The sequence below is a fragment of the Haliotis cracherodii genome, unplaced genomic scaffold, assembly GCF_022045235.1.
Source record: "Haliotis cracherodii isolate W230 unplaced genomic scaffold, xgHalCrac1.p SCAF_9, whole genome shotgun sequence".
Classification (NCBI taxonomy): domain Eukaryota; kingdom Metazoa; phylum Mollusca; class Gastropoda; order Lepetellida; family Haliotidae; genus Haliotis; species Haliotis cracherodii.
This window is the reverse complement of record NW_027266343.1, coordinates 35,259,980-35,286,260: the sequence shown is the minus strand read 5'-3', so window position 1 is coordinate 35,286,260 and position 26,281 is coordinate 35,259,980. Positions and strand designations below refer to the sequence as shown.

General features: G+C 41.7%; 1 protein-coding gene across 1 annotated transcript in view; it reads left to right on the top strand.

The window, feature by feature from the left end:
• The window catches only part of LOC139452675 (tetraspanin-33-like), a 28,170-nt gene extending 4,841 nt beyond the window's left edge, over positions 1-23,329 (top strand). Inside the window, exons 2-7 of the mRNA XM_071234219.1 lie at positions 15,403-15,591; positions 16,635-16,823; positions 17,500-17,634; positions 18,432-18,479; positions 19,082-19,210; positions 20,187-23,329. Coding sequence (XP_071090320.1) covers positions 15,403-15,591; positions 16,635-16,823; positions 17,500-17,634; positions 18,432-18,479; positions 19,082-19,210; positions 20,187-20,261 — 765 coding nt within the window. The 3' untranslated portion in view covers positions 20,262-23,329. The remainder of the gene's footprint in view (positions 1-15,402; positions 15,592-16,634; positions 16,824-17,499; positions 17,635-18,431; positions 18,480-19,081; positions 19,211-20,186) is intronic.
• The last annotated feature ends 2,952 nt before the right edge of the window (positions 23,330-26,281 follow it).

The following is a 26,281-nucleotide window of genomic DNA, read 5'->3' as shown; positions in this document are numbered from 1 at the left end:
AGACATTTAAAGGCCAAATGAAATCTTTTTGCACCTGCGTCGTAAATGAACGACACTGTAAATCCGGACGATTTTCTGGGGTCAACAGTTTTAGTTTTATGCCTAAAATGAACAAATATCTTCATACGCCCCAGTTTTCAAATGCTCCTGACATTGAGCAATTATCCTACTCACAAGAAGCTAAAGAACATCCGATTCTTTCCTATGGAGGGGATGAGTACAGACTGCTAGAGCTGTGAAGATGACAGTGGAATGTTTTATTAAATATAGGGCCTAGGGTCTGAAGGAGTGAGTATCCTGTTACGCCGATATTAGCAAGATTCCAGCAATATCACGACGGGGGCCACCAGAAATGGGCTTCACACATTGTACCTATGTGGGGAATCGAACCCGGTTCTTTGGCGTGACGAGAGAACGCTTTAACCACTAGGCTACCCCACCGCCCCATATCGCAAGGAGGAAGACCCAATTCAAAGTGATGTAGGCCTTAGTCGCGACACATTTTGGGTATGAAGTAGATGATACTGATTACAAAGGCGCATTGCAAAGCGAAAAGCGTGGCCTCAAACGACGGGATGTCGGCTGATCATTATCGTAACGCTGAGATTGCTTCGTGTAACGGGCCGGGATCGCTGATTCCGAAGCAAATCGTCGTGCTTGTACCAGTTAAATCTATTAGAAGATAGCATTTTACTAAACGCGGGTTTAAACGTTTTGGCGGGTTGGGTACGACGGTGTGTTATGCATCCCACTAGTTCAACATTCTTGTGGTGATTATTGCTGTTGTTATTATCTCAAATTTTGGTCTTTGAGTGGCATTTAGAAGTACACATAAGGAGGAGAATTTATGGATGTCAGCTTCTTTATTATGAGTGAGTGAGTGAATATGGTTTTACGCCGCTTTTAGCACTATCCCAACAATATCACGACGGGGGACACCAGAAATGGGCTTCACACATTGTACCTATGTGGGGAATCGAACCCGGTTCTTTGGCGTGACGAGAGAACGCTTTAACCACTAGGCTACCCCACCGCCCCATATCGCAAGGAGGAAGACCCAATTCAAAGTGATGTAGGCCTTAGTCACGACACATTTTGGGTATGAAGTAGATGATACTGATTACAAAGGCGCATTGCAAAGCGAAAAGCGTGGCCTCAAACGACGGGATGTCGGCTGATCAGTATCGTAACGCTGAGATTGCTTCGTGTAACGGGCCGGGATCGCTGATTCCGAAGCAAATCGTCGTGCTTGTACCAGTTAAATCTATTATAAGATAGCATTTTACTAAACGCGGGTTTAAACGTTTTGGCGGGTTGGGTACGACGGTGTGTTATGCATCCCACTAGTTCAACATTCTTGTGGTGATTATTGCTGTTGTTATTATCTCAAATTTTGGTCTTTGAGTGGCATTTAGAAGTACACATAAGGAGGAGAATTTATGGATGTCAGCTTCTTTATTATGAGTGAGTGAGTGAATATGGTTTTACGCCGCTTTTAGCACTATCCCAACAATATCACGGCGGGGGTCACCAGAAATGGGCTTCACACATTGTACCTATGTGGGGAATCGAACCCGGTTCTTTGGCGTGACGAGAGAACGCTTTAACCACTAGGCTACCCCACCGCCCCATATCGCAAGGAGGAAGACCCAATTCAAAGTGATGTAGGCCTTAGTCGCGACACATTTTGGGTATGAAGTAGATGATACTGATTACAAAGGCGCATTGCAAAGCGAAAAGCGTGGCCTCAAACGACGGGATGTCGGCTGATCATTATCGTAACGCTGAGATTGCTTCGTGTAACGGGCCGGGATCGCTGATTCCGAAGCAAATCGTCGTGCTTGTACCAGTTAAATCTATTAGAAGATAGCATTTTACTAAACGCGGGTTTAAACGTTTTGGCGGGTTGGGTACGACGGTGTGTTATGCATCCCACTAGTTCAACATTCTTGTGGTGATTATTGCTGTTGTTATTATCTCAAATTTTGGTCTTTGAGTGGCATTTAGAAGTACACATAAGGAGGAGAATTTATGGATGTCAGCTTCTTTATTATGAGTGAGTGAGTGAATATGGTTTTACGCCGCTTTTAGCACTATCCCAACAATATCACGACGGGGGACACCAGAAATGGGCTTCACACATTGTACCTATGTGGGGAATCGAACCCGGTTCTTTGGCGTGACGAGAGAACGCTTTAACCACTAGGCTACCCCACCGCCCCATATCGCAAGGAGGAAGACCCAATTCAAAGTGATGTAGGCCTTAGTCACGACACATTTTGGGTATGAAGTAGATGATACTGATTACAAATGCGCATTGCAAAGCGAAAAGCGTGGCCTCAAACGACGGGATGTCGGCTGATCAGTATCGTAACGCTGAGATTGCTTCGTGTAACGGGCCGGGATCGCTGATTCCGAAGCAAATCGTCGTGCTTGTACCAGTTAAATCTATTATAAGATAGCATTTTACTAAACGCGGGTTTAAACGTTTTGGCGGGTTGGGTACGACGGTGTGTTATGCATCCCACTAGTTCAACATTCTTGTGGTGATTATTGCTGTTGTTATTATCTCAAATTTTGGTCTTTGAGTGGCATTTAGAAGTACACATAAGGAGGAGAATTTATGGATGTCAGCTTCTTTATTATGAGTGAGTGAGTGAATATGGTTTTACGCCGCTTTTAGCACTATCCCAACAATATCACGGCGGGGGTCACCAGAAATGGGCTTCACACATTGTACCCATGTCGGGAATCGAACCCGAGTCTTCGGCGTGACGAACGAACGCTTTAACCACAAGGCTACCCGACCGCCCCTCTTTATTATGAGGAACACATCATTTTGGAGTATATACTTACTCGCCAGGTGAATACATACTATGAATAAATGCTACGAAACTATACACATATGTTATAAAAAACAACCGCAGTAATGAAAACAAGGGAAGCCAACAGTTGGCGCTGATATGTGATTAGCAAAGCATTTATTCACCTGATGTAAGAGTAAGTATTTACACCGAAACGTTGTTCTCCTCATAATAAAAACCATAAAGTCTCTTCCTTATCTCAAATTTGATTTTAAAATACTATGGCACAGTTCGTGCTACAGCATTTTTCAAATAAATAGAAGAAATGATACTGAGGTCGTTGTTAGGTAAACTGTATATCCAAAGTACGCGTTCCCTGCAGCAATAGCTTATCGCATCAAAAACGTATTTTATATTTGATTTATGATGATGTCATTGATCGTCAGTTCGAACAAACTTAGTTTGAACCGATCAATAAACGTAGCGATACGCATCACCAGTCTTCCCTGGGCCGACAGGTGGCGCTGGTTCCTCGCTTGGTAATATATATCTTGGGTCGTAGACATGTCGTCAGCCCGTGTGAACTTGGTGTCACTGCCAATAAAACAGGCGACTATTGATGGTAAAAAGTCGACATGTGTGTTTTATGAACGTCATCGGTCGTGGCAATATTGGAGGGGATGTGTTCTGGCCCAAGCAGGAGTTATTCTTGTCAACAGATCATCTTATGTGAAATGTTGATATTTAAAACATACGTAAGATGTAAGAGAAAAATGATGACGAAATGTTTAAGCAGGGGTGTTTTTTATTCCTGGTTTTAATTGACTCCTTGACGCTTCTACTTTCATTTTGTTTATCTGTGTCGAAAACAAAAAACGATGTTTCGTTTGTGACTTTGCGTCCCCTCTTTATTTGTTTGTTTGTTGTTTAATGCCGTATTAAGAGTTCCCCTAACACAGCGTGAACATTGGAACGTTGAATAAATGTTCCGAAACATGGGGGTAGACTTGGCTGCACTAGCCTAACACCGAGTCTCAAAATGAAACTATTTGATAAATTATCTCAATAAAATATGATTAAAAAGCAACCCCGAGACTCAACTAGTTATCAACTACGTGTATTATAGATGTTCCACTGTAACCTGTCGAACGCGCTGTAATGTAGGATAGAGCCTCAAAGGATAGTGCCTCATTAATACGACGATCGTATTGCTGCCACGCAATCCCTTTCACTTGCGTGTGCATATAAATCGTGTATGTTAGTAAACAAACGGCTAAATATTGACATCTTTAGTCAGGCCAGAGTCAGCTATTTATGTATAATTATCGCCGACAGGGGGATCAGTTTCAGTCTCTATTGCCCTGACCAGAATTTCCATCACAACAACAACATGTATCAATTTCAGCCTGTCGAAGATAACAGGGCTATTGTTTACCCACTGTTTGATTGGTGATCTGTGATTGACATGTGTCAGCTGTGTGTTCACGTAAATTTGCGACCCCCGGGGGTACGCGTCTATGGAGATATACCCAGCGGGTAGGGGAGCAATTCGTCAGCAATTGTGTGATGCATTGTGATTTTTCCGTAACTATAGCCGACTGCCCCCATCTTCTGTTTGACAGTACCTCACTGATAACGGATCCTTTACGATGAAGATCTCTGCGTCCATCTTCTTTATGAAGTATCTGACTGATTAATAATATTACAACCTCGTTTTGACTTAGTTGACGTCGCCCACTTCTTGTTTTGACAGTAGTTGGTCGCCTCCATCTTCTGTTTCACGGTAGCTGAATTTATCAAATTTCCGTCTTCGACCCTTTGGGTTAGTACGGTAGCTGACTGTTCTCAACTGCTTCCACCTTCTGTTTGACAATAACTGACTGCTTCCACCTTCTTTTGGACAATGACGGACTGCTTCCACCTTCTGTTGGACAATAACTGACTGCTGCCACCTACTGTTGGACAATATCTGACTGCTTCCACCTTCTGTCGGACAACAACTGACTGCTTCCACCTTTTGTTGGACAATAACTGACTGCTGCCACCTTCTGTTGGACAATAACTGACCGCTTTCACCTTTTGTTGGACAATAACTGACTGCTTTCACCTTTTGTTGGACAATATCTGACTGCTTTCACCTTTTGTTGGACAATAACTGACTGCTTTCACCTTTTGTTGGACAATAACTGACTGCTTTCACCTTCTGTTGGACAATAACTGACTGCTTCAACCGTCTGTTGGACAATGACTGACTGCTTCCACCTTCTGTTGGAAAATATCTGACTGCTTTCCCCTTCTGTCGGACAACAACTGACTGCTTCCACCTTCTGTTGGACAATAACTGACTGCTTCCACCTTCTGTTGGACAATAACTGACTGCTTCCACCTTCTGTTGGAAAATATCTGACTGCTTTCCCCTTCTGTCGGACAACAACTGACTGCTTCCACCTTCTGTTGGACAATAACTGACTGCTTCCACCTTCTGTTGGACAATAACTGACTGCTTCCACCTTCTGTTGGACAATATCTGACTGCTTTCCCCTTCTTTCGGACAACAACTGACTGCTTCCACCTTTTCTTGGACAATAACTGACTGCTGCCACATTTGTTGGATAATAACCAACTGCTTCCACCTTCTGTTGGACAATATCTGACTGCTTTCACATTTTGTTGGACAATAACCAACTGCTTCCACCTTTTGTTGGACAATAACCAACTGCTTCCACCTTCTGTTGGACAATAACTGACCGTTTTCACCGTCTGTTGGACAATAGCTGACCGCCTTCACCTCCGTTGGACAATAACTGACCGGTTTCACCTTGTGTTGGACAATAACTGGCTGCTTCCACCTTCTTAGAAAATTGACGGGGCTAGCTGGTAATACAACCAACGAACATACATGTTATTGTGACGCTTCTTAATCTAAAGCCTGAGCATATTCTGAATGACACCATGTTATCAAAAGGAAATAAAAAACCTACTAGTTTGTAATGTTTGCCGTCTAAGATTAACACAAGGACAAGACAACAAATCGTGTCTACGAATGTGGAAAACTGTCATGCATGTGACCTGCTAACAAGGAGCGTCGGTCCCATCTCCCGGATCTAACCACTGACGTCACATGTTCACTCAGCAGAGGGTTCAAGGATATGAGCTGGTCATATAACGCACTTTAATGATAAGTTGTGACGTTAGTCTATGCGCAGTTCACCGCCGTTAAAGGGGCACTGATCTAACGCAATTCCCCGGGACTGGTTGTTGCCTTTGTTATTGTTTTTTCCCAGTGAGTACCCGGATGTAGAGCAGAAATCTAGACTAGCTCGCGACCTCTGTTGCGCCATTCGTAAGCGCATTAGTCACTTTTATGGATACCGGTAGTAATAAGAGCGTATGGTCACATTGATCAACAAAATGAAATACAGTTTTCGAGATAATAAGGAACTGTAGGCATCTTTGTGGGTAGCATCGGTAATGGTGACGAAGTTTTGATAAGTCACTTGCTTGGTAATTTTGCGATTTTCGTTTACACTATTTTGACTTGCAACACAAAGTAAATATTTCACCTGAGCATTGCTTTTTTTATAGTGTGTATATTTTTTTACTGTCAAAATGTGTAACATATTTATTAAACGTCTAAATATTCAGTTATTTTACAAAGTGACTGAAAAACATTTCCATCTGTATTATTATGATAACGAATTCCAAACATTTTGATGTTTAATGTCATCACCAAGAGATTGAAAATGTTACGTTGAAGTACATTTCTATGTTGTTTGGCTTCTAATCCTACATAATAATCTGTTGTGATGTTTGTAGGCCCTTTTGATCGTCTTAATCAATCTGGACAGATTTTTTAGTCAAAATGACTGAAATATTTACACATTTTAAAAATTGCCTGAGAGAATCACATTTTACAAATTGACGGTAATCTATACACGCTTACAAAGGAAATGACCTGTGAAAACAACGTCTATCGCGCATTGAAGAATTTCCCAACCAAGACGTAGAAAAACAAGAACGAATCGGTTCAAATGAAGGAAAACAAAATGCAAATACCATAATTACATCTTACCAAATTTATGTGTATAAATAGGCAGCTTCCTTATTCGAGGAATGTATCCGTGAATATCCACACAAAGGAATAATATCACACTCGTCTGCAGCTATACAAAATAACTTATTCGATGTCACGTGTCTCTGTAACTATCAAATATTCTAAAAGATATATATCGTTTCGGGTGTCAAGTCTCAAGGGTCGGCTGAGAAAGGCCACGTGACAACTATTTTCATTACGTCGACGGTTCCTAAAAAATCCATTGAGTTTGATAACAATGAGCAACCAATCAACGTATTATCAGTTAAGCCTTTGAACAAATTGTATGTTGTTTTTACATCGGCACTTCACGCCATGATATGAGTGTATTCCCTTTGTTTTAGTAAACCTAGACATGTAAACACTCACTTTTGACATATCCACTGTGCAAGATAACAGTGATTAATCAATCAACGTATTTTCTGTTAATCCTTTGATGACTAGGAACGATCCGTTGATTTACAAAAAATAGTAAATCAACTGATCATTCATCTCTTGCTGGGCTGCCACGTGCATATTACATAACCTCACTTCAAACCTGGATTTAGATTGAATAATTACCCCTGACACAACAAATGCCAAATGAGAACCTTTGTCAGGTAATCTAAGTGGTGCTACCACTAATTGTACCTGTAATAAATTCATTAACTGAGCATCAAGTGAATGACGACAAATACACAAGTGTAGGGTTATACGAGAAAACGTGTATGACAACAAGGGAGTAGTAATCGTATTACACAATCCGAAATCCGAAAATGCTTTCACTGCATGGATACTTTTTTTAGTATTAAACTATAACCATCTGGGGTATTTCCAAATGACGACTTCCGATGAGCTCCGCCGTTCTCTTTGTCTGTTTGTTTAGGCTGAAGAAATTATTTAACATGCGCCCTTTGTCGAATCTTTATAGATCACAGTTAACCAATCAGTGTTTATGCAAAAATGCGTAAAACAAATATTGCCTCCAAGTTTATTTAGCTGTCCTTGCAGACGGTAGCCCAGTCTCTGGTCACGCTCAGTTGCGTTGCGTATCATCCGGGTACTCACGGGGAAAAAAACAATAGCAAAGGCAACAACCAGTCCGGGGAATGGCGTTAGATCAGTGCCCCTTTAAATCTTAAAACCAAGAATTAGAGGAGATCTCCTTATTTCTGTTATCGTGGGCGTAAGCTTCTTCCTTTGTCAGAAACGACATGTATTGAGCCGTTAATGTTCTGCCACGATAGAAATAATCTGATTGTATGATTGCACGTAGAATTAAGCTGATGCTTGCACGTAATTGACGATGGTGATAATGTATACTTGCACGCGTGTATCTGTGCGCGCGCGCGTGTGTTTTTGCATGAGTGTTTCTGCTTGTGCTTGTCCGGAATGATGCCGATTTATAGTTCTAGCCCTCAGACAGAGTGTATTGACTCCGAGCCGACCAGTCCTTGTTTTAGCCTCTTAATACCGAGCGCCAGACAGGGTAACAACAAGTATGACGAACAACGGACCTTCCGCTCTTCGGGCGGACTCTCTACCACCAGACCACGGGGACCGCGTCATATCAGACATTGCGGAGAAGCAGACGAAACAATGGGAAGGGTAGCCAACTAACTGTTGCCATGGAATAATTACCATACTTAATTAATAACGTTAATGCCAGAGAATAACATGTCTCAATTAATCAGCGAAACGGGTTCCATTAGGCGTAAAAGGCAAAATAGCAGTGAAAGGTATATAACGGATCATTGAACGTTAGTAATGACATCAGGTGTTCGCTGAAAGGATACACATGTCAGTACATATTCCATATCTCTAGTTCAATAGAACAATAGTAAATTTGCTTAGAAAATGAAAATAGTGATGAATAAAAGGTTATTTAAATGGAAATAGAGGTGCTCAAATATTTCCCAGGGGTTCATATTCCGTGTTCGTGCTTTTTATCTGTTGTTAATATCGCTTATAAAACACGATCAAAGATGGTCGTGACCGCCTGTCACTGAGCCTGCGTCATTAATTACATCTTTAGGGTGACGACATATCACTGATTAGTCACCTTGTCACCTTCTGATGTATTGCTTCGAGCGGAATGATGACCAGTTCGTGACCTCATCAGATGACCGCATGTCCTCTGTTACGTATCGACATGTTGATTAATACATCGCCCTTACCCAGACTGATCATGTACCGGGCTGTATTAATGACTTCAGGTCGCTGTGCGTGTTTGCCCGGTGTAGATGTGTGATGGGGAACACGTTTAACGCTGGTGATTCGGGTGGGATGACGGGGTTATGTGCACGTTTAGTGCAGTGGGCAGAGTGCTGTCTTTGTCGCGACGGCGGCCGGATTTTATTCCCTACATTCACATCACTGTCATCGAACCGCCACCGTCATCTGTCTGCAATACTTCAATGACGATCATGCAAAGACTTTTTGAGAACTAATTTTATTTTTAAACTATACATTTGCACTAATTTCAGAACACGTTGAGAAAATAGGCAAATAGGGGTTTTAAAGGTTTCATTCCAATTTCTGGGCTGATTTGATTGCTCAGTTTGCTAACCTCTGTAGCGACATCCATAAGTATAGTAATTGTCAACAATCTGTCAGCTGATGACAAAGTAGAATGAGTGATTTAAAATTCAAAGTGAAATCGGCATTATTTCATATATCTTAAAACATCCCGCCACACCTTTTGGATTGTTTTCATTGTTATATTTTCGACCTACAAACCTGATTATATGAACTAAACATCCATAACTCCACGCATGTTTATAATATCAATCTCTGGTTTAGTCAAGACTCAGTTATATACAGGAGGCACGGGTGGCCCAGTCGTCTAAGGCACCGCGATTCGCTGTGCAGAGTTGCGTCCCTTGGGCACGCCAGAAACCTATGATTGTGGGTTCGAATCCCAGTTCGCCCCGATTATATTTCTAGGTTTATCAGCACCACACCCGTGCTCGTGGGTTTCACCGAAGTGGTAAACGTCTAAGACCTGCATCACCTGGGGCTTTCCTCCCACATTAAGCTGACACGCCGTGATATAACTGGAATACTGTTAAAAGCGGCGTTGAACACAACTCACTCACTATTAAAATATTTTCAGTAGCACATATAAAGAAACTTTATAACGTACATTTACTCTGATAACTAACTATTCTGTAACATGTAAGTGCTGATTAGACTTAAGTAAGAGGCCGCTTGTATCAACGTTAACATAGACTCCTACACACAATTTGATATAATAACGCTGGGATTATGTTTCTCCCATATGTTCAGTGTTATAATGTATGTGACACGACTATGCATGCATTCATCTACGTATGACCAAAGGTTTCTCGTTTGTCATTCATTAATTTTTCAAATCATATTCATGTGAACCGACACAAATACAACAACCAGCTTCAAACATGCACGGTTGAACATAGAGTAGAGGTACATATAATAATCCATGTATCCATATGGTCATAACTATCTGTCAGTACACATATCCATATGTTTATATCTTTGTCTGAACATTATATAACTCACTCACTCACTCAGTTATATACAGGCCACCGTGCTATAGCGAAAGTACTGCTGGCCTAGCTGTTAAACAAGGAACAAAACCTATACAGAATACTACGTATTTTCTTTGTCGTTATGCTGACAACGTGTTGCTGAATTATGCTCAAAGCGTTTGAATAGAAAACATGTGCTTTGTATAGGGGTAATATGACTGGATACTTCCTTATACAGGTAATTAGTTTCTACAAGTCCCAATATCCATAGCGGGAAGTAGTAAGGTTAGACATTCATTGCACCTTTATAGATTTACAGTAGCTGTAACTAATATCCCGGATCGACTACACCCATGATATATAATGGATTTCTCGTGTAACATCATCATTTCTACAAACCACGCGATGTCAATAAGTAGTTGATGGAAATAAGTATTTACTAAGGTCCAAAGTGCTAATTCGGTGACACACTAATGGAACGCATTCATTTGTTGCAGTGTAACATGAGTACCTAGTTGTTGGGTATAAGGTTAATGCATACTTTCATTACCGACATAAATGATATACGTACGTAAAAGCTGTAGCATTCGAAAAGAGGCCTGCACTTGATGGTTGTGTTGTGTCGTTGCTGTTTGTCAAGGGATAGGTTGTGTCTACTCTGGGTGGTTGTGTTGTGTCTGCGCTGTTTGTCGGGGAGCTGACACAAGTTGTGTCTACTCTGGGTGGTTGTGTTGTGTCGGGGCTGTTTGTCAGGGAGTTGGCACAAGTTGGGTCCACTCTCGGTGGTTGTGTTGTGTCGGGGCTGTCAGGGAGTTAGGCCAGGTTGTGTCTACTCTAGGTGGTTGTGTTGTGTCGGGACTGTTTGTCAGGGAGCTGACACAAGTTGGGTCTACTATAGGTGGTTGTGTTGTGTCTGCGCTGTTTGTCGGGGAGCTGACACAAGTTGTGTCGACTCTGGGTGGTTGTGTTGTGTCGGGGCTGTTTGTCAGGGAGTTGGGACACGTTGTGTCTACTCAGGGTGGTTGTGTTGTGTCGGGTCAGATTTCTAAATAGTAAGGGTAATATCTCAATTCCAATCATGGCGACAGGTATGACGCCAGGAGTTGCATCATGAGAAGGACTGTACTGGAATGTACTTTATAATCCTTGCATCTTTGTACAACCGTCTTAACACATGCTCTTTGCTGAGGTAAAAACAATGTTATTTTCTACAGCACCTATGGGATCTGTATCAGGACAGACAGGCTGATAACGGCAAGAGACTTAGATTCCTGACTCACGTCAGCTACTTGATAACACAGCCCACGTGACACATTACATAAAGGGCGGGTTGTGGCCTGGAGACGTTCACGTCATTGTGGTCGATATAACAGTTAAACATTGCATACAGGGGGTCCCTTTAAACCCACTATTATATAACAATGGTTGGGTTAAACGCGTGTGGGGATTAGACGAACTGTATAGGCCGCATTTGTATATGATTTGTGGGGCGTGGAATTTGGGGTGATGTGGTGTGCGTGTGCGTGTGCGTGTGCGTGTGCGTGTGCGTTTTGCAATATGCGGGGTATGCTCGTGGGTTTCACCAAAGTAGTAAACGCCTAAGACCTGCACAGCTTAGGGCTTTCCTCCAACATAAAGCTGACACGCCGTGATATAACTGGAATATTATTCAAAGCAGCGTTAACCCCAAATCACTCACTCACAAATAATGGAACTAGTAGCCGATGGCTCCTTAATATCCAAAATGACTGCTTCTGTCATGACTCGCCGTCTCTTTGACGTTAGGAGTGAACGAATGTTGTTTTACGTCACATCCCAGCAACATTATATATTAGTGTATATCACGGTGGCCTGTATATTCTTTAACACGTGGCCGCTAAACCAGTGGTTGACAACGTCATCAACGTTGTCGGGAATGACAAAAAATCTATTAAACCCTCCTACAGACCAGTAGTTAAAGTATTCGCTCGTCACGCCGAAGATCCGGGTTCGATTTCTTTGGGTACAAAGTGAGAAACCCATTTCTGGTGGCCCCCGTCGTGATATTGCTGGAATCTTGCTAATATCGGCATAACAGGATACTCACTCCTTCAGACCCTAGGCCTTATATTTAATAAAACATTCCACTGTCATCTTCACAGCTCTAGCTCTGTACTCCTCCCCCTCCTGAAAGTAAGAAACTCGACGATTCTTAATATTTGAAAATTTCTTTAAAGAATTATCATTATTATTTAAACTTGTAATATGATATCTACGTTGCATGTACTGCGTTCGTCTGAATCAGAAAGGTTCACCCTGGGATCGCCTGGTGTAACCTTAGAAGTACACGTTCGGTATCGTTGGTAACTTGACAAGGATAGTATTCAAATCGCAAAGCTCTGAATCTGGTTCAATGACAATGTCGTTTAATAGGAATGTCGACCAACACAGCGACAGTTCAGCGATTATTTCAGACCAGGAAGTTTCTCAGTATGCAGCAACTGATAAGAGATACACAATATCCTGGCAAGGTGAAAAGTCGACCCCTTAATGTCACGATCAGTGAGTGTCTCGAGTGACATCTGCGTGACATATAGATCACGATGCTTCCCTAGTTTACTGTGTTACGAAAGAGATCCAAAATAGATACTGTCACGCTTGGGGGATAACAGAGCTGACGCGTTCCTTTGTAGTTCCGGTTCCTACGCAAATGGTCATACTGGCTCCTTAAGACGCAGTGTATGTTATTATAGGGTATGACGCAGTGTATGTTATTACAGGGTATGACTCAGTGTATGTTATTATAGGGTATGACGCAGTGTATGTTATTATAGGGTATGACGCAGTGTATGTTATTAAAGGGTATGAAGCAGTATGTGTTTTTATAGGGTATGAGGCAGTGTATGTTATTAAAGGGTATGAGGCAGTGTATGTTATTAAAGGGTATGAGAAAGTGTATGTTAACATAGGGTATGACGCAGTGTATGTTATTATAGGGTATGATGCAGTGTATGTTATTATACGGTATGAGGCAGTCTATGTTTTATAAGGTATGACGCAGTGTATGTTATCATAGGGTATGAGGCAGTGTATGTTATTAAAGGGTATGACGCAGTGTATGTTATTACGGGGTATGAGGCAGTGCATGTTATTATAGGGTATGAGGCAGTGTATGTTATTATAGGGTATGACGCAGTGTATGTTATTACAGGGTATGACGCAGTGTATGTTATTATAGGGTATGAAGCAGTGTATGTTAATATAGGGTATGAAGCAGTCTATGTTTTAAAGGGTATTAGGCAGTGTATGTTATTAAAGGGTATGAGAAAGTGTATGTTAACATAGGGTATGAGGCAGTGTATGTTATTATGGGGTATGAGGCAGTGTATGTTAGCATAGGGTATGAGACAGTGTATGTTAACATAGGGTATGACACAGTGTATGTTAAGAGTGTATGTTATTATGGGTATGACGCAGGGTATGTTATTATAGGGTATGAGGCACTGTATGTTATTATAGGGTATGAGGCACTGTATGTTATTAAATGGTATGAAGCAGTGTATGTTAACATAGGGTATGAGGCAGTGTATGTTAACATAGGGTATGACGCAGGGTATGTTATTATAGGGTATGACGCACTGTATGTTATCAAATGGTATGAGGCAGTGTATGTTAACATAGGGTATGACGCAGGGGTGTTACTGAAGAGAATGACGCAGTGTATGTTATTATAGGGTATGACGCAGTGTATGTTATTAAAGGGTATGACGCAGTGTATGTTGTATGAGGCAGTGGATCTACTGTTCAAAGCGGCGTTCAAATAACTCACTCACCATCTAACAGACCGTCACTCTGTTTACGCACGTAATATTTCCGTTATGCATGTGTAACGCCAAGATGACATGCATTTATCAGTCTGATCATTAGTTGTCGCGTGCCACTCACACTTCCGACTGTGTAGACATGGGAAATAACATGGCGAGATGAGGAAGTAGCATAATTAGCAATGCTCCCTGGGTTCATACGCAGTTATCTAGGTTTACTGTCACAGAATGTGTTGTTGGGATGACGTACAGACATGTGTATTTTAAATTAATTGAGCAAAACATCGTTAGTGATCATGAATGTTTTGGGGGATTCTTTTTTGTACACGATTACAGAACAATGCCCCCTTAATATACATGTTATTCATCATATTTTGTTCCGTATATATCGATTATCGCCAACCAGTGTTGAGTATTTTGCAATGCTTTCAAATGTGCAGCCAACAAAATGAACTAACACATACACCTTCACCAACCCCCAAATGGGTAAAAATGTATGTCTTTGGTACTTTGTCGACCCGTGAAGATCCGGGTGGTCTGGATCGCTGATGTCAATCACTGGGTTGTCTGGTCCAGACTAAAATATTTACAGACCGCCGCAATATAGCTTGAATATTGCTGAGTATGGCGTTAAATAATAAACAAACAAACACACTTTGTATTGTCAATCATGATTATGTCTATCGCTCACTCCTGCAATATTTTGTAAAGAGTAATCTGTGGCTGAGTAAGTTTGTATAAAAAACCAGACTGTTTCGGCTAAACCGACTGGGTAAGAAATGATTTTGCAACTATGCGACCCCTACCATGTTTTCAATGTTGTAAATTTGTGCCCCCTCTCATTTCTTAAATTGATTTTCAAAGATAAGACGTCTACGATTCTAAGATACCAACCAACAGTTGTGCTTTATGCAAATGTGTTTCCGGTAATTTGTAAAAGTTTTAAATCATATCATATATAAAAAATATAACAATGAAGAATGTTTTTTACTATTCACTAAGCCTGTTCAGTTCAGGATGTATTATCGATAAATTTGGATATTTTCAATTGAAAATCAAACATGAGAAATTCATGAGAAAATATCTTTTGGTCCTCAGTTTAGAACAAATTAATCAAAGTCACCAACATTCTCAATGTTGCAGCGTGTGATATTGCTGGAAATACTGTTAAAAGCGGCGTAAAATCATACTCTCCCACTCACTCCATGTTGCAGCTTGTCGGGATAGGGATGGGAGCCATAGGAGCTTACATCCTGGCCACCAAAAACAAACTGGTGACCGACGCCATCGACTTCTTCCTCGACCCCTCCTGCGTCCTGTGTCTGGTCGGGTCAGTGATGACCTTTATCGCATTCTTCGGCTGCATGGGCTCGCTCAGGGAAAACACAGTATTTCTTAAAATTGTGAGTAGTTGTGTTGTATTTATTTTCCTAAATGGTAAAAAGACAGGTACATGTTATGATGACATATACATCAGGTGCTCGTTCCTTCAAGCGACCATAGTGGTACGATTATCGTGATACTTCAACATGAACCTACGGTAGTAACGCTAAAATCGCTTTGTGGAACGGGGCCCTGAGCCTTTGTCAGGTGATGTCATTCTGATAGTTCAAGATTTTACGTTATAGAAGTGAATCATTTTCAGCTTCATACAGAGTTAAAAATGAAAAGTTGTTGTCCTTTGGAGTTTATATCAATATGAAAAAATATCATCCCTATAAAAGGCTGAATGATTTATACCTCCCTGAAACCAATTGACAAATTATGACATACTGAAATACCTACGATGCAAAGTACGTACGGTTAGACAACGTTGTAGTGATGCCTGTTCATTCTCTTACCTCCTATGGCCCTATAGTTTGGCTATCACACTACCAACTGTGTTTTGTTAGGCCGGCACGTTTTACCTATATTTACATACACACTTGCAACACCCACTGTACTTGTTTGTATGAAAGAACAACAAAGTAGATAAAGGAGGTGATAAATAACAACCCAGGTATTCGGAAACATGTCGGCAAGAGATTGTTCATTGTGATGTATGTGTCACATGACGTATATAATAGGAAAAGAATAACTCAGTGACACAGTCCAAAGGGTGTATATATCAGTATATCAATAGGGTTTCATCGCTCATGATGAGGAAAAGCATCCAGGGATGTAAGATTTTACATGCGCTTCTATAACTCGACAAGTGTGTTGTTTCAATCATATTTGATTCTAAGATCATCATCATCATCATCATCATCATTACAATCGGGGCGGTTGGGTAGCCTAGTGGCAACACGTTCGCTCGTCATGCCAAAGACCCGGGTTCGATTCCCCTCATGAGTACAATATGTGAAGCACATTTCTGGTGTCCTCCGTCGTGATATTGCTGGAATATTTAAAAGCGGCGTAAAACCATATTCACTCACTCGTCATCTCATTATTATTATGACCACAGTTCCACTACTTCCTGAGTCTGCTGCTGCTGGGGCAGGTGGCTCTGGCAATCATCACCTTCATCTTCTATTACGCTCCGGATGTTCGGGACAAGATGGGGTTGTTCCCCGAGCAGGACTTCAAGGACGCCATCGTCAAGTACAGGGACGACCCCGACATGCAGAACCTCATCGACAACTTCCAGAAATTGGTGAGACACCCGGTGTTAGATGACCAGTCCCCTCTTGACATAAGGAAATGTCAGTGTTCGATACATCACTGGTTACTTCACGTGGTCAACCGCGCAACGTTCCTCGTGAAATATATCCGAGGGTGAATGTGTTCTATGTTTAGCCACCATTCAAACATGGGTGTATACTCTTTTGCCCGACAGGTTAATAAGCCCGTTTATTCACACGGTACATGCAGTAAAACCGGCCGGGTAAACACATTTCAGGAGACAAAAAAAACCTTCGGGTACATGCAGATGCCAAATTGATGTTTTCGTTGGAAATGATCCGGAATGTGTGGCGTCCAGACAAGCGGGGTTTCACTATCAGATGTAATAGATATAATCCTCCTCGATTATTAAGTGCCATATTATATATTTATTCCATTCTCCTATGATAAATATACCCGGGATCCTTTCGTCTCGGGGGTGACGTCACTATTTCAAAAAATTCCCTTACAGCAACTTCCAACATAATTCCTATCACACATGAGTTGTTTTAAATGAAATGACTGGACCATTTTAGCGTTGTATTATTCGAATGGGGCTCCATTTGTTAGTGACTTAATATACAGGGAATTTATCACATAAAATGATATAAAATACACAATAGGCCCCATAAATCCATCAATATTCAAAGTAATGACGACTGTTTCAGTTGGGATGCTGCGGCGTCAGTAACGACGAGAGCGGCTACAAGGACTGGAACGCGAACCCCTACTTCAACTGCAGCGCTAACAACCCTAGTGCGGAGAAATGTTCAGTACCGCCGTCCTGCTGTATACCCAAGCCGGTGAGACGGAAACCACTGATATCCCATGACAAATAAATATATGACACGCTAAATATATTTTCCCTATAAAATATGCATTTAAAAAAGACGTATCGTGTATTAATGTCTTACGAAACACAGAAATCATACAAAATCCGAATTCAGTTATATTGTGAAGCGTAACCCTTCCATTCAAAGGGCTTTGTAACCTCACCATTTCAGTTTTACATGTTGTGACGATGAATTATTCACCAGAAACAAATCATTACTGAATATATATTACTCAAAAGAGGTAAGGATAAGATGTATGTATAAACAACTTTTTTTTCAATTAGAAGCGATGTGTTAGAACCTACACCGAAATGTCGCTTCTTTATTGTAATAAATAAGTTGTTCTTCCATATATCTTATTCATACTCAAACTTCTAAATGCCTCTCAAAGAAGTTAAAAAACATAGGTGGTTCACATCAAAAACTCATGCAAAGTCAAGTCAATAAAACTGAATTCGGATTTTGTATTACACTTGTAATCAAAGTTAAGTTGAGTTTCATATCACTGTTGTGAATAGTGCTAGTCCACTGAGATGGCATGCCGCAGATTTTAACATGAACACCCCACTCAGACACAGTATACTGACGCCACACCGACGAGTCCCCGTTTTAACCCCTTCATACCGGTCGCCAGGCAGGGTAACAATAAGGACCATATGCAACGTCTTTAGGTATGGCATGGCAGATTCTTTTGAATTGTATGTTTTTAAACACTGTTTGCACATGACACTGTACTGACTATCTTTCTGTTTTGATTTGAATTTCAGGACCAAATTATGAACCTTCTATGTGGCGCGGAAGTACAGAAGATAGAGGTGCGTGTATTAAATTGTTTCGAGACTGCGCGGAGGTTTACTGAGTGCCTCAATTTAGTGGGGATCGGGTGGTTTCAGTGTACCAACAGCACTTGGGTGACAGTACCCGTAGATCGCTGCCCATTATCGACCTTTGGTTTGCCTGATCCAAGTTCGATAACTTACAGACCGCGGTGATATTTCTGCAGTGTGATGACTAATGCGTGCGTCGCCAATAGTCAAGCCTTCTAAACTCACGCTGGTCCGCTGGCACGAGACAACTAAATTGTGCTGAGGACAAGTAAATATCCAATGGTGGTAGTTCGAATTGACTAGTAGCATGGCTATCGTTCTGAATCAATTTGGTCCATATTTGGTTATTTACAGACCGCCGTCATGTAGCCGGAATATTTGCTGAATACGACGCTAACACAAAACCAAAATATATGAGGGGTAGTCCGCTTTTCATTCCGAAAACCCGGATTTGTTGATTAGGCACAATATTCTCAGCTTGAATATTGCTAAAATCTGCCTCAAACCATAGTCACTCACTCACATGTAGAATTAATACAAGACGTGATGTCCATGCGTGACTAACATGCTACTTTCCCTCCTCCCTACAGAACGGAATATTAGTAGCCGGGGACACAACGAAGGTGTATACTGATGGCTGTTTGTACGCGCTGGGCGCGTGGATCAACCAGCACTCTCTCGTCATAGGAGGAGTCATGCTCGGCATCCTCTTGCCACAGGTAACTATGTTTCCACTTGTCTTCTGTATTTCATGGTGTCCGTGGCGAGGCGAAATGCGGTTCAATATTATTGCACTAAAACAGGGACGTGCATGTGCAATTGTGCGCGCTAGTGTGCGTGTGCGTGCGCGCTAGTGTGCGTCTGCCTGAACTAGTCCCGACAAATGCCGGTGTTATCGTGCTGGCCCACTGAGATACGATGTCGCAGCTTTAGCAAAACTACCCAACACAGTATCGTTATTCGAGGCGACCAGTCCTTGTTTTATCTCCTCAATGAGTGAGTGAATGCCTTGAACAAGTACCATCTTTTACCGTTTTTTACCGTTTTTTAGTTTGACGCGACCCGGGATTGAACCCCCGACCTTCCGCTCTCCGGGAAGACGCTTAATCCACTGAACCATGTCATACATAAGTCTTCACGGGGATTCAGAGGTAGAATACTAGGGCGGATCCAGCATTTTTATAAGGGAGGGGTCCAAAATATCAAAACCCTCTCCAGATAATTTAAAATATGTTTACTGTCTACAACATACTAGAATTGGTTTTCAAAAAGGGGGAGGGGAACTACCACACTCCATCCACCTCGGATTCCCATGGCATCCCAGAGCCGTCTAACGTGGGTAGGGGTGTTACAATATGTGACCTGGCTGATTATATGCAACCGTACCGAAAGATAACGATTGCTCCAGCTATCAACCACTACTGTGCCTTGCCCAGACTGAATTATACACCTGACGCCGTGATATAACTGCTGACTGCGGCGTGAAGCAACACTACAGTAAAGTACGGTTATAACGAACACGCTTATAACGAACTGACGGATATAACGAACTATTTTTTGGTCCTGTTTATTTGCTATATATATTTCGTACATTTGCTTATTGCGAACTACGGTTACAACGAATTAAAATTAGTGGTCCCTTTGATTTCGTTATAACCGTAGTTTACTGTAACACCATTTCGTACTGTTTTTCAGATTTTCCTCATATGCATGGCTCGTAGTGTGGCGGACGGCGTCAAAGCTCAGAAGAGGAAATGGGAGCGGCGCTAAACGTGTACGTTCGGTCACGTGATCTTCCAACGGCACCTGCAGGAAAAAGTGAAAAAAAACAGCCCGTGTTACCACGGCGACCTTTGCAGGTGTAAGTGATCCCAGTGTGTGATTACTTCATATGATAATTGTCAGTGTCTCACCCATCCACAAAAAAACTATACATTGGCACCTCACTGATACGTAATGGTATGTACTCAATATGCCTGAAGACTGATGAATCATCAAAAAGGAATACGGATCAACCAAATAAGAAATTGTGATTTACATGTATACTGTATTGTCTCACCCCTGTGTTGCTAATGGAATGATCCAGTGCCCGTGGCGTCAGTGTGTGGGCGTGTTTCACGTGGATCTTTTCTTCAATGGTCAGCCGTACTGCTTCTGTCAAATGCGGATATCAAACACTAGATTCGTGACAGCTCGTGATATTTCGGAACCATCCGAAGTCAGACAGGGAACACCGGAAACATACGAGTAACGCCGAGTGATCAGCACTCTGTGTGACTGATATGAGTACTTACGAAGGTCTGTCTCAGATGTGCAGAATGTATATTGAAATGCCTTGTCTCCTCCACGCTCGTGCCTTGGTGAGGTCTGCACGTAATTACAATTTCTGACCATATGACAGTATTATAAATATGTATGTGTCCAAGAAAATTGAGCAATGTTGAATGGACAGACCTGTACGTATTGCTGGGGAATGAAATATATGGTGATCAATTTTTTCCGATGAAGATATTTGATTAATATGCACAGTTCATATATTGAGGGACCGTCATATGTGTATGATTTGTTATGACAGCAAATACATACAGGTGTTTCAATAAGGTCATGGCTTTATGTTAAGAATAGTGAAGAAAGAATCGGGTAATCATTAACTCTTTTTGACAAGTTTAGTTGCATATTCACTTATTTCATTGTCAATTAAATGTGTATATAGCCGAGTCCAAAAGAAACATTCAAATACAGTAAAATGCGTTTATAACGAACTCGCTTGTAACGAACTGACGGATATAACAAACTTCATTTTTGGTCCCGGCCATTTCCAGTATAGATAACTTCTTTCAGTGGCATTTAGAAGTTGGTGTGATCCTGCAGTATAGATGTTGTATATATGCTTATAACGAAATACGGTTATAACGAACTAAAATTAGTGGTCCATTTGAGTTCGTTATAACCGTAGTACACTGTATACAGTAAACCCTCATTTACTATGGCTCCATTCCCGGGCGATTACTACAGACGACGCTTACACAGGGGTCTGCAAAGTGTCATTACCCCGTATAAAACCAGTATAGGTTTAATCGGCAATTTGGTAATCCGGACGATTTTAGTGGGAAAGCTGGCGTCCGGATTAAGGAGGTTTCATTGTTCATTTAATATTAAGGGAAAATGGTTATAGACACATCCGTGTGGGATAGTTTCATACTTCGAGTTAAACATACTTCGACATAACACATGTCAAGATAGAGGTGTACATTGTTTGACTATCTAGCGTGTTAAGCTTAGAAATACGTACCAAGTATTTTTCCACCGTCCGTGTTACGAGAGTGGTGTGCATGTACGTGTATTAACGAGTCTCGTCAATGCTTTATCCGTGTTGCCGTCGAATATCTCGTTCGTATACAGGTATATCTACCTACCAGCCTTACATTGATTCAGGGGCGGTCAGGTAACCAAGTGGTTAAAGCGTTCGCTCGTCACGCCGAAGACCCGGGTACGATTACCGACATGGGTGTGAAGCCCATTTGTGGTGTCCTCCGCCGTGATATTGCTGGAATATTGCTAAAAGCGGCGTAAAACCATACTCACTCACTCACTACATTGATTCATGGATTTTACATTAATAAAATGTCACAAGAATATTATTAGCGAGAGGTTGTGGTTTACGAAGTCAATATCTGAGGTTTATGTGATATGCGCTATACTGCCCACAAGTTTAATGTCCATCCTCGTTTATCCAGTGTTTATTTTCACCTCAGTTATGAGCCTAGAAAGATATAATTTGATTGGACGGCTATTTATACTATCGGACTACATTGAAGATATAACATCGGTTTGCTATCATCCAGTGGTATGAAAAAAAGTAGGTTAAAGTGTTCATTGGGTGTGTTTACAATCTCACAGCATCAAACACGTGACCCGTGTGTTTTATTAATATGTGGGAAAAAGGGGGTGAAAGAAAAAAACATGTATGCAGTGCATCAGTATCTTTAACACGTAAACAGAACATACAAATTCGTTAGTTTGTGTGATATATTCTTCTAAGGATTTAATATTTTGAAAAGGTCAATGTTATATAATTGGTTGTAAATATATATATAAACATCTACGTTTTACAAATTGAACATAGTTATTGATTTTAGATATCTATTTTTTACCTATTTTTTTATTGGTAAATATAAATATTAATAATGAATATATAAGAAAAAAAAATCTCGTTTTAACTTTTCTTGCTATTTTAGGGGCGGTCGGGTAGCCTAGTGGTTAAAGCGTTCGCTCGTCATGCCGAAGACCCGAGTTCGATTCCCGACAAGGGTACAATGTGTGAAGCCCGTTTGTGGTGTCCCCCGCCGTGATATTGCTGGAATATTGCTAAAAGCGGCGTAAAACCATACTCACTCACTCACTCACTCACTCACTCTTACTATTTTACATAAATCTGTTGAGAAAGCCTACAATATTTCATACAAGTGTCAATATATGTTTCATGTTTCTTACAGTTATTATAGTTTGTTGTCCCTTCATGGTAAACACGAGATAAATGCATAAATACTTATTGTATATACGTACAGCGTCAATCAGTAACACACTCAGTTTTATTGTGAGAATCATTCCACTGTTTATATTCTAAATCAAATTATAAATAGCATAATTTATTTCATCATCAGTATTTCCCATCATTTCTCACGTCTCGTTCGTGCTGATCATAATCATAACTGGTTGCCGACCTAATGAAATTATGCAATATGATATGATATGACACAGCCGTGTCAGTTTGACATTACATAATATGTCAATAATTTGTTATAATGTTTTTCGAATAAATTATGTTTTTTAATGAATTCTTTGGTGTTTATCTTATCATTTTTCAAGAGGTAATAGGTACCATTGGTTTGCTGGGAGCCTGTCGACTTTTACGTATTCTGATGAACGTACTCTTAATGGATATTCCATGTTCCCACGGTATGAATAATAATTAATTTATGCAATGCATATTCGCGTCGTATGTTACAGTGCACCCAAAGTTGAACAAGCCGACAGATTCAAGGGACGTAACTCTGAGTGTCTTGCAATACCACTTTAAGAATAATCATTTCAACGCATTGTGATTTATTATAGCTAGCATTTATACAATGTAAAGAGGAATGTCAGATTTTAAAACTACGATGTGTTTTGAGTAAAGATTGTGAGAAAGAAACAAGAGATACTATCATATCTGTAAAAGCAGATGAAGGTGTGTTACCTGCTAACGCTGAACGTTGTAATTCACGTGATGACAAAACTAGACTGTCAGTTACCAAGGAGACTCCTGTGTATACAAGCATACAGTATAACAGTTTTGAGGAAATATCATTGCTATTAGAGAACTGTTAACTTAATTCTATTCCTTTCATTACAACGAGGAAGAGAAGTGCCGAGGTCTAATTCATCTACATCTTAATCTCAACCCATGCTTGTCGTAAGAGGCGCCAACGGGATCGGATGGTCAGGCTCGCTTACTTGGTTGATTCATGTCATCGTATCCCAATTGCGTCGATCGATGCTTATGATATCAATTACTTGATTGTCTGGTCCAGACTCGATTATTTACAGACCACCGTAAAATAGCTGGAATATTGCTGAGTGAGTCGTTAAACAACAAACAAACAATCCCAGGATAGGTTCGCATAAATTCTTCCAACAAAATGGCACCCCATCACATCTCTATTTACACATGTGTAACCAAATCTCTCAGCAATCATATATCCATCAAGTAAACCCATCTCCCTCCCCTCCCTCCCATCGTCTTATATAACGCCCACCCCTCCCATCGTATCATATAACGCCCTACCCTCCCGTCGACTAATACAACAGCCATTCCCTCATCACGCCGACTCGATGTGAACGCTGTTTGACCGCCGAGGCTGTGTCGCATCCCACGACAGGTGAGAAGCTTTTCGGTCTGTCCCGCCCCACGGACAATACCTTCACCACGGCTCAATGCAGGTTTCTACAAATCGTGTTTCAGTGCTGTCACTGCCGAGCCTGTGTCATCGGCATCATCGCGGTTATTTGCGAAGTCGTGTGACTTGAAGCGAGGACAACGTGACAGGCGACATCGAGTGTGATATGTCCGTCCTGAGTTGGCGTTGCTGTATATTGTGTACGTTCAAGTCGATCTTCCGATGTGATTGTGTAATTGATAGGGCAGACGTCGCTGTGACACAACCCACTCCTCGAACCAGGAAGTTAGTTTAATGGATATCAGTCATGAATATGTGTCGTAATAATATTGTTTTGTGTCAAGTACATGAACCAATCGTTGTGTCTGAATTATGTATTAACCCTGATTTTGTGAGTGAATGAGTGTGCTGGGCTGACGGCGCCTTGAGTGTGTGAGTATGGTTTACGCCGCTTTTATCGATATCCCAGCAATGTCATGGCGGGGGACACCTAGGATGGGCTTCAGACATTGTACCCACGTGGGGAATCGAACCCGGGTCTTTGGCGTGACGCTTAAACCACTAGGCTACATCGCCCCTAACGCCGCTTTAAACAGGGTGGCACGGGTGGCCCAGTCGTCTAAGGCGCCGCGATTCGCTGTGCAGAGTTGCGTCCCTTGGGCACGCCAGTAACCTATGATTGTGGGTTCGAATCCCGGTTCGCCCCGATTATGTTTCTAGGTTTGTCAGCACCATACCCTTGCTCGTGGTAAACGTCTGAGACCTGCATCACTTCGGGCTTTCCTCCCACATTAAGCTGACACGCCGTTATATAACTGGAATACTGTTAAAAGCGGCGTTAAACCCGCTCACTCACTCACACTTTAAACAGTAAAACGGCGTGTCAGCTTGGTATGGGAGGAATGCCCGAAGTGATCAAGACTGGAGATGTTTACAGCGTAAAAAAAAGGCACAAGCATTGGTACGGGGATATGCTTCGTGTGGTAATCGGGCGGTCATCACGCCGAAGACCCGGCTTCGATTCCCAACATGAATATGTGTGAAGCCCATTTCTGGTGTCCCCTGCTGTGATATTTCTGGAATATTGCTAAAAGCGGCGTCAAACCATACTCACTCACTCAATCGTTGGATAAGCTGACAACAGCCGACAGTGTAGACAGCAATGAACACAACAACATGGCGTAAGAACCGCCTCCGTGGTCTAGTGGTAGAGCGTCCGCCCGGAGAGCGGAAGGTCCGGGGTTCGATCCCCGGCCGCGTCATACCAAAAGACGTTAAAAGATGGTACTTGTTGTTACCCTGTCTGACGCTCGGTATTAAGGGGCTGAAACAAGGACTGGTCGGCTCGGAGTCAGTATACTGTGTCTGAGTGGGGTATTCATGTTAAACTGCGGCATTGTATCTCAGTGGGCTAGCACTATAAATCGGCATCAGTCCGGACTAGTACAAGCAGCCACACAAACACACACGTACATGCACGTCGCTATATAAGTGCAATAATCTTGGACGCGACGTTAAATCCAACTCACTCACTTGGCGTAAGCAGTAGGCAGCATTGGACAGCAGTCAACAACTGCGAAAACAGGTGGACAACAGCGTAGAGCAGTGGATACTACGGAACAGCCGTGGAAGACAACGGACGACACACAACAACACCTATGGTCAACGATGATGACAGCAAACTGTTGTTCACAACATTGGAAACCAACAGTAAACAGTGGTATATGTGAACGAGCGGACAATAAACAACACTAAAACAACAAATCAGTTAGCAAATGTGAACAACTGCGGACAACAGTAAACAGCTGTTGACAACAGCAAACAACTGGAAAACACCTCACAGCAACGGAC